Source organism: Manis pentadactyla, chromosome 11 (assembly GCF_030020395.1).
Source record: "Manis pentadactyla isolate mManPen7 chromosome 11, mManPen7.hap1, whole genome shotgun sequence".
Lineage (NCBI taxonomy): Eukaryota > Metazoa > Chordata > Mammalia > Pholidota > Manidae > Manis > Manis pentadactyla.
Window position 1 is genome coordinate 64286900 of NC_080029.1, and position 13678 is coordinate 64300577.

General features: G+C 34.5%; 1 protein-coding gene across 3 annotated transcripts in view; it reads left to right on the top strand.

Moving 5' to 3' along the window:
- LOC118910322 (uncharacterized) overlaps positions 1–12871 on the top strand; it is a 37918-nt gene extending 25047 nt beyond the window's left edge. For all 3 annotated transcript variants that reach the window (XM_057488499.1, XM_057488498.1, XM_036881377.2), the window contains exons 4-8: positions 668–789; positions 2443–2553; positions 5478–5584; positions 10629–10719; positions 12506–12871. In XM_057488499.1, the coding sequence (XP_057344482.1) occupies positions 668–789; positions 2443–2553; positions 5478–5584; positions 10629–10719; positions 12506–12622 (548 nt within the window). In that variant the 3' untranslated portion in view covers positions 12623–12871. The remainder of the gene's footprint in view (positions 1–667; positions 790–2442; positions 2554–5477; positions 5585–10628; positions 10720–12505) is intronic.
- Positions 12872–13678: the final 807 nt, after the last annotated feature.

Here is a 13678-nt window from a genome sequence, read left to right on the forward strand (position 1 = left end):
ATTTGAGGTAGGTAGTTGAAACTTACAGAATGGAAAAGGACTTTCACCAAAGCAATAAAGGGAAACCTAAAAAGTGAATTACAATTATGACCCCATATCAGATCTGATTCATAGAAGAACTATATTCAACAAATAAAACTTTGAAGATTAAGATGCATTTTCACATAAAGATCAGGTTGCAAGTAGTGACTGGGTATCCAGGCCAGTCCAGATAGGTAATAATAAATCTGAAAAACGCTGTTACCATGTGGGACTCTCCTTCCATATATGACAAGGGGCTTTTCTAGCTATAAGACCCTAATGATGACTCTGTACCCCAGGGAAGAAGTGGTCATAGGGAAAAACCAAGGACATCCTAAGCAGCAGCTAGAAAGAAGTGAAGGCACAGGGACAGGGACAGGGACAGGGACATGGAGCTGGGTAGCTGTTCCCTGGAGGCCTTTTAAAGGCCAGACACCTCATATTTATTCTTCTCTAATGCAGCTCACAGTGAATAAGTGCAAAATTACCATATTAATTTTTTTAATAACTCCAAATGGTTTTCATAGATTAAGGAAAGAAAAACATGAAATATACTTTATAAATATAGGTAAAAGAATTAGAAAAACAGAATGGATTTATTAATACCCAACCAAAATTTGATGTTCACTCTGTTTTCATTCTCCAGGATTTATTTCTCATTCCTTCTCTCTCATGGAATTGAAGTTCATTTATTATCATGTGCTCCCTGATCTGTCGGGAAAGGTCTTGGTTGATGTTGGCTCCAGGCTCGGCACAGTCCTTTATGGGGTAAAGTCCAGCTTGTGGACATACTCAACATTTGGAAAACACTTTCTTCTGCTAGCAGCAGTTTTGCCTGCCACCATCCAAGGTGACAGCTTGGCTTTATTTATTAGAGAAACAGACCAATATGGTTAAAATATACATTGAATTTGGAATTTCAAAAGCCAGCTCTCTAATTTCCTTTACTAGTTTGTCTCTGTAACACAAGTGAAGGAATATCAACAAAACAGAAGCAAGTGACTCTCACCACTTTGCTATTTTGTCTATTGCTCTTCAGTTTTCTTTGTCCTGTCCTAAAATATTATAGTGAGCTTTGATAAGAGCTGTTATAAAACTGACAAATTTATGTGACCTGGCAAATTGCATATGTCCATAACCAAGTCACTTAACACCTCTGGGCCTCCAGTGTCTCACCTGTAAATGAGCAAGCCTAAATGATACCTAAGGACACATGTTGCTCCAACTTTCCATAATCCAAAGTTTGAATGTTGACGTTTGTTTCTGAAGTATCACCTGTATCACTTGGCTTTTTAAAATATTCAAATCATGAGTATTTCTAATGTTCTTAAATGGTTTTATCAGAAAACTGAAATGTGGTTTCTGGTTGTCATTAGCAGTTAAAACACGTGGCCAACAGCAGGCTCATGCCAGAACAGGCACTGAGCTCCCAGCATCCTTGCCTGCCCTAAACAGAAAACAGTTAACTCTTTAATGCTTAATTTATTTTTCAGTGTTAAGGTTTTTATTCTGTAATTAGGAAAGATAGATGGTTTTTGCTTGGGAAACATTAGAGATGATGATTATTACCATTTTGTCCACTCTTGTCAGTTTTCTGATTTATTAGAAAAGTATATAGCTGAAATAATCGTGGCTATGTAGGTATCTGGCAGCATTAATAAATTTAAACACATTGTCATTTTTCTCAATATTAGATCACTGATTCATTCAACAAAAATTTTTGAATACCTACGTATGCTCTGCTGAGCACATTCTAAAACTCTATAATGAGCTATAAATATAAACTTGGTTTACACATAGGTGTTAATATAAAATCATCTTTAGAATATGATTTGACCTTGCCTTCCAGATTATTTTTTTGTTATCATATTCAAAAATAGGATAGCTATAACAACAGATAGTCAATTCTTTATTATCCTTGTTAACTAACTGGTTGATTATCTTTGGCAGATTGCCAGACACCAGGCTGACTTCCCTAAACCAAGTAGGACACAGTTCCAGTCGCCTTCCCCTAATATCAGACTGTGCATGATTTTCCATTATATTCCTTACAGGTTAACTCCTTTCTTGCTTTCCCCTAGTGTAACTTTCCAACAAATTACAGAAATAGGTTATTAAATATGTGATTGCTTTCCCATTTCCAACTTTGTTGAAGGCAGTTTTAACAGGAAAAGTAAGAAATCAGTCTTTATAATTACCTTTATATACTGGAAATTAAACTACAGTCAAGGTCTTGATCAGTATAAGTCTTTGAATTCTTGAAGTTGTAAGTTTTGCATGAGCTATATAAGATGTTAATTTAATTTTTATTTTTACTCTTAAATTCTAGTTTTTAAAGTTTGATTTTTAAATTTTCAAGTAGAAATAAATCCACAATTAAAAGTTAATTCATTTGCATCATAATGTATCTTCTTATTTTAGGGTTATCTTTACAGTTCAGCATTGCAACTATATGGAGTAGAATTGAATGGAGACTTTTGCCAGTTGCAGGAAATGGTCATTAAAAAATACAAGTTCACTGACAGAATAAAGGTACCTTTTTAAACATATATTCTGTTATCCATTGTATAGCATAATTTAGCCAAATTTCTTGCACTGGAGTTAGAAAATAATTTTTAATCTGTTCTTGGTTGCTGTTGTGTAGAAACAGATTGAGTTCACTTAATATTTTAAAGCATTAATAAAGACGCATTATTATAATTACATTCCACTCACATATTTCTCTTCCTTCCCAATTTTATTAGAAAGTAGAATTTTTTTCTTAATTTTTTTCATCTCAGTTATAGTTTTGGTAGCAGTGTTTTTGAATCTCTAGATGTTGGTCATAAGTGTATTTAAATTAAACTGAATATTGGAAGTAAGCAAAAAAGTTAAGTGATGCTCACACTTTTTTATCTTTTTCTAAGCTTCCAAGAGGAATGTTGGAAGCCACAGAATAGTAGTTCATTGGAATGATGCCCTGGGTTAGGCTACAACAGAGTTTTCTCTTTTTCTTGTATGTACAAGGGAAAAAATAACAAAACAGGAAAGGAAGTTTTTAGGTTAAGCAATAATGCTTATCATTTCACTAACAATCTGCATTGTAATGTTAATGCAGCGAAGTATTGTGTAAGGATCTCTGGTGTTAAGAGTAATTTAATGTTGAAAGACATAGCTGAGTAAGATAAGGATCTAGCCTCTCCTTTTTTCAGAGAAGGAAATGTTTTCATTCTTTTCCTCCTTCCCTTCTTTTCTTTCGGTGTCTCTCACATCTTAGAAAAAGACAGGCAAATGCTCAAAGCAAATTCATTGTCCAATAATAAATTCATGGGGTTTTTTCTCACTATCCTACATTTAGTGAGCAGAAACACTGCTCTTATATAATAAGAAATACATAACTAACAGGAATATGGATTTAATTGGAAATTGAGACTTAAAAATTAGGACCTTTTAAGAATCATAGTTTATAAATGCACAACTAAGTACTTTGTGGTTTTTTTTAAAGAAGATTGATAAAGGTGTATAAAATACCTATTTATTTACATCTTGACAGATTTTTACCACTTTCTTTTCAAAGGAGTATATATGGGTGCACACCCACCCCACATAGTTTTTTTTTTTTTGTGGTTTCTGTGGCCATTAACAACCAGTGGTAGAAAACTGTTTTTATAACATCTTATTGGCAACCTTAACAGTTTCCTTCCTTAAAGCTAAAGACAAATGCTGGACCTGAGGGGCCCTAAAATCCACAGAAAGGAACTCAAGGATTATTTTTGATAGTATCTGTTGAAATCCAACTAGCCTTCAAGACTCAGTCTTTGCTCTTGCATTTTGTTTTTGTTCTTGTTTATAGTCTTTTTTTTAACAGGGCTTTCTTCAGAAGTCTAGAAATTTTGGGTTCTGTTCATACTCAAGAAGCATGACAAGTTCTGAGCACCTCAATGGGGATTCTGAGTACTGTGGGCTTCACTGTTGAATGATCTTGTTTGAGTAGTTATTTAGTTGGGGAATATCTGATAAAGTGTCTTAAGATTTTTCCTCTTGAGCTGGTCTGATTGCCCAGAGAAAACCTTTCCCATCTCCATACCAAATGGCAAGCCACATCCTGGTAACTGAGTCATAGAGGAAAAGAATTGAAGTAGGGTGTTCTCAGCATCCCATCTGCATGTTTCTTAACTCCCATGTTTTCAGTAAATTACCCTTTCCTTCAACTAGGCCTGGTGTACCCTGTCCCAGAGCCCTTCTGTTTTACCCTTTCCACAGAATAAACCTCTGTTCCTTGCAGGGGAAGAAGAAAGGCATACATGGATCTAGCTGCTGCTTAAACTGGCTTCCAACCAAATTACCTTTATTTTTGCCATTTCTCCCTATTTCTTCACCCAGAGATACCTAGTACCACCAATTAGGAGGCTTTTGGAGGTTCTGTAGTATAAATCAAGCTTGGATCTTAGCTTTCTATATTCCTAGCTATATTCCTAGGGAGAAACAGAAAAAAAAAAAAGAGGGAACTGTGTGAGAGCTATGTTATCAGGTTAATTTCCATACCCATTTCCTATCTAAGCTACATGTTTAGGAGGTTTGAAGTGATTAACTATTTTCTGTGTGTTCAGGAATATGTCAAAGTTGTGTTACAGAGGCTCCAGGCCAACTTAAGTTATATTATTTAAATATATTATTTTACTTTAAAAAAGGAAGAAAATATTTTTAATATCAGACCTTACAACATTCTAAATATTACATATTTGTAAAACCAAGTGCTTATTTGGAAAGAAATCATATGGTACAAAGTAGTTAAATATTTTCTCTTCTTTTTAAAATGGAAGTTGTCCTTTATTTGCTCAAGAGCAAAGCACTTTCTTCTTATTATCTTACCTGCATTCTGCAAGACTTGTTTGTTGTGATCTAAACTGATTTTAGAGGTATATAGTTATTAAATAAATTGTTTTGTTTGCTTTTTTGATAGATAATTTATTCAAGTGGATTCTAGATGACTAGTTAGACAAGGCCAATTAACACATTGTTAATATTTTATAATTTACAAATTACATATATAGTCTTTATTGGTCCCATTTGATTCTGTGAATCAGGACAGATAATCATTCCATTTTACCTACGAGGACACTGATTGCCCAAATGTACAAATCTAGTTGATGATAGGAGTCTGAATTTGAACCTACATCCTTTGACTTACAATTAGTGATTCCTTATAGTTGGAAAAAGCTCTGAATTGGGAGTCAAAAGACTTTACTAGAACTATATAAATAATGCTACCTAAAACAAATAAACAAAGTTTTACAAGTTTATGGTTTGTCTTAGATATTAAGTATTTACTATAGATGGTAGTATTAAACATATTGTTCTTCCATTTTAAGAAGGGTTAACTTCTCGTATAGCCTCACAACATCATTGAGCCAATAGATATTCCTTCTGTGGTAGTATGATGTGGTAATCTTCTCTTAAATGAACTCCTCCTTTAGGTGCTTCATGCAGACATCTGTACCCAGGGTTCACTTCTACAAAATGCTGATATTATTATAATGAATAATGTCTTCGAATATTTTCTTGATGAGGCAGAACAGGCCAGGTATGTTATTTATTCAACAAAAAATCTGTTTTTAAAATATATCCAGCGAAGTATGAAAAGAGCTTGGTAAAGTAGAAATGTTTCCACAGTAAGCTTTTTAAAAACAACTTCCACTGTGAGGAGATTATACCAATAAGGACATGTGTTATACATAAAACAAAAATTAAAATAAACTTTGATTGTCTAACTTTGTAAAATATTACATCTAATTTTGGGCAATTATAAAATAATATCATTACCCAAGCATTTGCTTAGTAGTCATGGATGCAATAAGATGTCAGTTCCCAGTGGGCCTTTATACTAATTTTTTTCTGCCTCACTTTTCTTTGAAAGAACGTGTTATATGCTATCCTAACACAAAATGATGGAATTAATATCTATAAATGAATATAAAACAGGATAGAAGTATACTAACCAAAATAGTGATTAATTATCAAACTTTAAAAATGCTCTTAAGGTGGTGTTACTAGGGGGTTAATTCCACTACTCAAGTAATGGAAAAGTTGGCACATCTGTGATGACTTTTGGACTTTTCTGCCACAATTTAATGCTTTGTGACCCATCAGGACCTATGCGTTCCTTTAGTTACAGAATTTCTATAGTCTGTAGTCTGCAATGCTGATTTTCTGGTTAGTTGGGCTTGCTGACTTCTCATTTATCATGATGGCTTATATGTACTCTAGATATAGGAAAGCTCCTTTCCATATGTAGAAAGGGAATCACAAATATTTGGATTAGTGCATTAGTAAGGTTTCTACTGCAAAGAAATAAGAATGCACATAATTACAGACCATAAACAGTTAATACTGAGAGGAATCCTGAATGGCTAAAACTCTTTATCCTGCCACCCCTTTACCTTCTATATCCCTTCCCATCCCCACTTTCTCTCTCTCACACACACACACACACACACCACACCCATACCCATACCCATTACTACTAGGCTAAGGTCACTAGAAAATTAAAATTTTTAATTGTTTAAAAAGAAACTAATTCATATTGTACATAAAAAGTCCTAAAGAATCCACTCCAAAACGACTAGATCTAATATCTGAATTAGCAAAGTTGCAGGATACAAAATATACAGAAATCTGTGGCATTCCTAAACACTAACAATGAACTAGGAGAGAGACATCAGGAAAACAATTCCACTCACAATTGCATCAAAAAGAATAAAATACCTAGGAATAAACCTAACCAAAGAAGTGAAAGACCTACACTCTGAAAACTACAAGACACTCATGAGAGAAATTAAAGAAGATACCAATAAATGGAAACACATCCCATGCTCATGGATAGGAAGAATTAATATTGTCAAAATGGCCATCCTGCCTAAAGCAATCCATAGATTCAATGCAAGTCCTATCAAAATACCAATAGCATTCTTCAACGAACTAGAGAAAATCGTTCTAAAATTCATATGGAGCCACAAACGACCCCAAATAGCCAAAACAATCCTGAGAAGGAAGAATAAAGAAGGGGGAATTAGGCTCCCCAACTTCAAGCTCTACTACAAAGCCACAGTAATCAAGACAATTTGGTACTGGCACAAGAACAAACCCATAGACCAATGGAACAGACTAGAGAGCCCTGAAAGAAACCCAACCATATATGGTCAATTAATACATGATAAAAGAGCCATGGACATACACTGGGGAAATGACAGCCTCTTCAACATCTGGTGTTGGCAAAACTGGACAGCTACATGCAAGAGAATGAAACTGGATTATTGTCTAACCCCATACACAAAAGTAAACTCAAAATGGATTAAAGACTTAAATGTAAGTCATGAAACCATAAAACTCTTAGAAGACAACATAGGCAAACATCTCCTGAATATGAGCATGAGCAACTTCTTCCTGAACACATCTAGAGAAAGGGAAACAAAAGCAAAAATGAACTCATGGGACTACGTCAAACTAAAAAGTTTCTGTGCAGCAAATGACACCATCAACAGAACAAAAAGGCATCCTACAGTATGGGAGAATATATTTGTAAATGACATATCCGACAAGGGGTTAACATCCAAAACATACAAAGAACTTACACGCCTCAACACCCAAAAAACAAATAACCTGATTAACAAATGGGCAGAGGATATGAAGAGACAGTTCCCCAGAGAAGAAATTCAGATGGCCAACAGACACATGAAAGGATGCTCCACATCACTAATCATCAGGGAAATGCAAATTAAAACCACAATGAGATATCACCTCACACCAGTAAAGATGGCCAGCATCGAAAAAACTAAGAACAACAAATGCTGGTGAGGATGCGGAGAAAGAGGAAACCTCCTACACTGCTGGTGGGAACGTAAGCTATTGTGGAAAGCAACATGGAGGTTCCTCAAAAAACTAAACCATTGTGGAAAGCAACATGGAGGTTCCTCAAAAAACTAAAAATAGAAATACCGTTTGACTCAGGAATCCCTCTCCTTGGAATTTACCCAAAGAGTACAACTTCTCAGATTCAAAAAGACATATGCACCTCTATGTTTATCACAGCCGTTTTTACAATAGCCGAGATATGGAAGCAACCTAAGTGTCCATCAGTAGATGAATGGATAAAGAAGAAGTGGTACATATACACAATGGAATACTATTCAGCCATAAGAAAGAAACAAATCCTACCATTTGCAACAACATGGATGGAGCTGGAGGACATTATGCTCAGTGAAATAAGCCAGGCAGAGAAAGACAAATGCCAAATGATTTCCCTCATTTGTGGAGTATAACAGTGAAGCAAAACTGAAGGAACAAAATTGCAGCAGACTCAGAGACTCCAAGAATGAACTAGTGGTTACCAAAGGGCAGGGGTGTGGAAGGGTGGGTGGGGAGGGAGGGAGAAGGGAATTGAGGGGTATTATGTTTAGTATACATGGTGTGGGGGATCACGGGGAGAACAGTGTAGCACAGAGAAGGCACATAGTGAATCTGCGGCATCTTGCTGCACTGATGGACAGTGACTGCATTGGGGTATGGGTGGGGACTTGATATGGGTAAATGTAGTAACCACATTGTTTTTTCATGTGAAACCTTCATAAGAGTGTATATCAATAATAATATCTTAATAAAAAATTTTTAAAAAAAAACTAATTCAACAGGAAGCTAATCAAATAGTCAAAGCTCAGCCAGAATGGGCGATGATTTTTGGTCACAGGCTAAAGACCAGAAACACAACATGAGCAAAGTTGTTTTAATCATAGTACCTTCTTTAGGCTTAATTTCCAGTGAACAAAGTGTGATTAGCTTTTTACCTTTTTAAATTAATGACCAGTAGCCAAAACATTACCTAATTATTGGGGAATGAAATATTGTCAGGTTTATGTTGTATAAGTTAAAAAAGAAAGACACCTTAAAGTCTTTGGAGATTAAATTTAGAAAGATTTTGAATGCTGAAGAATGATGAAAGCGACTGGTGAATCTGATACTGGAAATACTGAACATTTGGGTTGTTTTAAAAACTTTCTTGGTACATTCAATCACAAACTCTACATGATTCACTGAATAGGTATTGGCCACGTGTGTTAGCTCAGTCATTTCTCCCAAATTAGTCTAGTGCAATGAATTTTAAATATAGATAGATTATAACTCTGATGGTTAATTGTCTCGTCTCCATCATGAATGGCAGTATACAGGAGAAAGCTTAGAAGATATAGAAAAGCATCCTGATACTGGAATTGTTCTGACAAAACTGGTCTTTCACCTGTATTAATTCTAGATTGTTTTAAGTAAAAGAGATGGCACAGCATATAGCCTCCAAAGACTGGTAATCTCAATCAGAGTCTCAGGACAAGGGGAATAATAATGCTACAGGAATGTATATGAGAAAACAGAAATGTAATAATAGAAAATGTATACTCAAGAAAGACTCGGGCTTCAGAATAAATTAGACCTCGTTATGGGCTGACACCGCAGATTTGTAGAGTAATTGTTAGTTGAAAGGTACCACTATGTATTTTTTTAGTAAGTGAAACAGATGCAACTGCTACAATGCCAGCTTACCAAAAACAGCAAGTGCTGTTCTGAAAGCCATGCTCAACCATGCCACTGTGCTCAGCTCCTTTATTCTTATTAAATAAGCTTGTAAAAATGTGCCGTTTTAAAGGAACCACTTCAAAACAACAAACAGCTCTAGCCCCCAAATAGTGACATTTATCATCAAACACTGCTAGATCTAGCTGGAGAAAAAAGGCATTTGTATCATTTTGCCTAATAAACTACAGAATGTACTAACCTTAATAAGCCTTGCTATGACTAAATAAGTGCATATAATCCTGCTGCCCACCTGCCCCACTGCAGGGAGTATGTATCCCTGCATTGCCTGACCACTGGTCCCCAGTAGTGGGCTGGACTGTCAAGACTCATGCACAATATGGAGATCTAGTTCATGTCTGCAACTGAAGGTTAATCTGAACTGGTCAGACACTGCCGTCTGGCACACACACCGGTACATGGCATTCTATTGTGCTTTAAACCTGGCTAAGCCCACTAAATTTCCCAGGTGCTCTGTTGTCTAAAAGTCTTGCCATTGAATATTTCTGACACCCAAATAAAGTATAATTTCACTCTTGATGTTATTTTAAAAGCTCTAATCTGTATATTACACTCTTATTGTTAGTCTTCGCTTGGTTTCTGGCTTCTGTGGCCTTTCTCTGTGACTCTTTCCCACCTCTGTTCCATTATGCAGAACCAGTTTTGATACACTTCATAAAAAATTGAAAGGGCTTTAACTGCTGATCCAGCTTTGACTGTGTATTGGTTCTGAAAACTGAGTTTTGGCCTTATTCACAATACCTTGGTAGTAGCCCAAATCCCCACTTCCTTAAACCTCTTCAGTACTATATAACTTCATAGTTTTGCCAGCACCCTTCAGGAACTGAAGAGTTTATAAATTTCAAGTGTATTGTTGCCATCCTGTTTCCTGCAGGCAAACATTTTTGCCCATCTGGATTTCTAGATGTCACCTGTGCTGTGTTTTTTTTTTATCTCAAAAGTTCCAATGTCTGCTGAAACCTAACATATAAATTTTTAATATGTTGTAGAGCCTGGGAATATATCAGCCATAATGTAAGGAAACCAGGATCATTATTAGTAACAGTACCAAATCTTGAAGATTCTCTCTCAAGACTTCAGGTATGTAAGCCTCTTTGTCAGCATAATTATTGTCAAAACTTTTTCTCCTACTTTTTTTTCTGATAGCTATTCCAATATTCTACAAATGTTCCATCTGAATATAGTGACGGGTGATAGAATGGCATGACCGTACAACTGAGGAACTAGTTTGTGGTTCATTCACTGGTCTCAAGAGCTCTGAAATTATCATTCTTATCTTGAGATAGATTCCTTTGCTTCTCTACAAAATTTTTCCAACAGTAGGTTTACAGTTTTAGGCTAACTACTGCTACTAAGTGCTTGTAAGAGTATTAAAACACCCACACCATAACTTTTTTACTTCGAACAAAAAGGACAGAGTTGTTCAAGGCTTCTAGAATCAAATAAGACAAGAGACCCACATACTATGTGCAGTTTACCTTCATGTCAGTTTGGAATCTTGTACAGACCACTTCTTTGTTTCTCAGATACCCCATATAAAATAAGGCTGATATTTAATAAAATTTAACCCAAGAAACTGACCCTTATTTTATATAGGTTAGTTAGTATCTGTAAAGCTCTTTTGAGATCCCAAACGAAAGATAATGTGTATTTCTTAATCAGAGTAGTAGTATCATTTTCTTTAGTAGAACTTGCCTTGCATATAAGCACTGCCACATGTAAGTATTTATTTCTTCCTTTAAGAAACTAAACATTCATCAATAATGCCTTCCTAACAAATTTTTTCAATTATCTAACTTACAAAAGCAGGTCTGAAAGCATAGCATAGAGAATATAGCCAGTAGTTCTGTAAGATAGTAATTACACTAGTTGGGGTGAGCATTTAATAATGTAGATAACTGTCTAATCACTATATTGTACACTTGAAACAATATAATATCGTATGTCAACTATACTTGAATTTTTAAAAATCAAAAAATAAATTACAGAAGTAATTCATGTTTGTCATAACAAGGAAAACAATCCAGAGATACATAAAGAAAATATATTAATGTCCCCAATTTCCCCCACTTAATTCTTCCCCATGAGTGATGTGACCCCACCATACTTTTCTATACTCATAAAAACATACCTTTTAAAATATAAGGTCTCCAATTTATAATTTCTGTATATATTGAGGTAAATGATTTTTCACTTAGCAAAATAATAGCTTTCATAATATAGCTGAAACATGTATGTCTGGGTAACCAATGGAAATTAATATTTCTGAGTCTTTATATAAAAATTCTTAAATAATTTAATGCTTTCCTATTTAATGAAACTTCTTTAAGCAGGTATATCTATTGGTGGCTCCAAAATTTCAGTGTCATGGACTCAAGTTTGCATTGTGCAGAAAGGGCCCATGAAGGCTATAGAGGGAAATTAGCCCCTCTCATGCAGCCCCTGAGCACCATCATTGTGTGTGCGTGTGTGTGTGTGTGTGTGTGTATACACACACACACACACACACACACACACATATATATATATGAACAATTCTTCTGTGTCTCTCTGTATTCCCATTGTCTTAAGTCTTTTATTGTTTAAGCCTAATGATAATTAGACTATTTATAGTAAAACACTCTATCCTTTATTTTCTTAATTCTTTCAAGTCTTCCAAAATCATAGCAAATTAATTAAGTCTCTAAATCCGCAGACCTATTCAATGAAGAATTGTTCATATGGCACCCTGTAGAACTTAGCCCTGTTCACTGTAATAAAAATTTATTGTGTTCAGTTACTTCATCAGTGATGATTTCTTGCAATTCTGGAGAAATAGGGTCATGCTGCAATTTTCATGTTTGTTTAAAATCTTTTTTTTTTCCAGGTTAATATACAGTTGTCTGCCTGGGTTGAAGAAGTAGCACTGAACTATGATGTATACCAAGAAAAGGATATTGACAGGGAAGCTCTTGAACAAATTCACTTATATAAGATTCTATAGCACTATAATAGTCTCAGTATAATGTTTTGTTGAGTATATTAAAAATTAATGAAAAAAACATAATCCCAGTACCCTAGCACATATTTTTTCTGTATATTCCTTTCTAGTCTTGGTACATATGTTTACATATTTTTAAACAGTTGTATATGTAAGTATACATGTACAGTTATGTACATATATATAGTGTACATACACAGACATACCCAACTTTGATTTGTGTGATAATTTCATTAAAAATTTATCTGAAAATTTTGGGTTTCCCCTGGTTTATTTTATTCTGTTAAAAATATAAATATGTCTCTCTTTAGTCACTAACCCTATATACCAACTCCAGATAGGACCAAAAAAAGACAAGAAGTAGCTTCTATCATGAGAGGAATGTAGAGGGGAAGGTAGAGAACACAGTATCCCATTAATTAGATCTCTATTTTTTAAGATTCCATGTACACAGTTTTATCTGAAGAGGCTAGCACTTCTGAAGGGCTAAAATAAAAAAATAGTTGTAGTTGCTAGGAAAAGCAAAACCAGAAAGATAGCCTCAAAACTGCAGAGATTATATCTAAGTGAAGTAATTACTGGTGATTTTTTTCTTTTCTGTGCTTTTCTGTATTTTCCATTTTTTTCTGTGACTATTTTGAAATCAGAAAAAGCAAAATTTCATTTTTGAAAAATACAGTGGAACATCAAAACTTGAACTAGTTCCAATAACCTTCATATTTAATATGATATTTAAATTTTTCAAACTAAACTAATCCACATTTTGTAACTGCAGAATCTTTTGAAAATCTATATTTTAAAAGAGATTTATCTAATATACTTCTGTCATTACCTGCTTATGAAAAAGAGTTTGCAGTGCAGTCAATTCTAACTTTTAAAAGGAAGTTATTGGTCAATAGCTAAACAAAATGCTAAAAATAAAATGACAAGAGTCTGGAACTTTACCATTGATACTAATAAGTTTAACATTTAAGATCTGGTATATTAAATATTATAATAAATGCTATAATTGCAATAACTTCTTATTCATACAGTCATTACTTATTCCTACAAACCCAT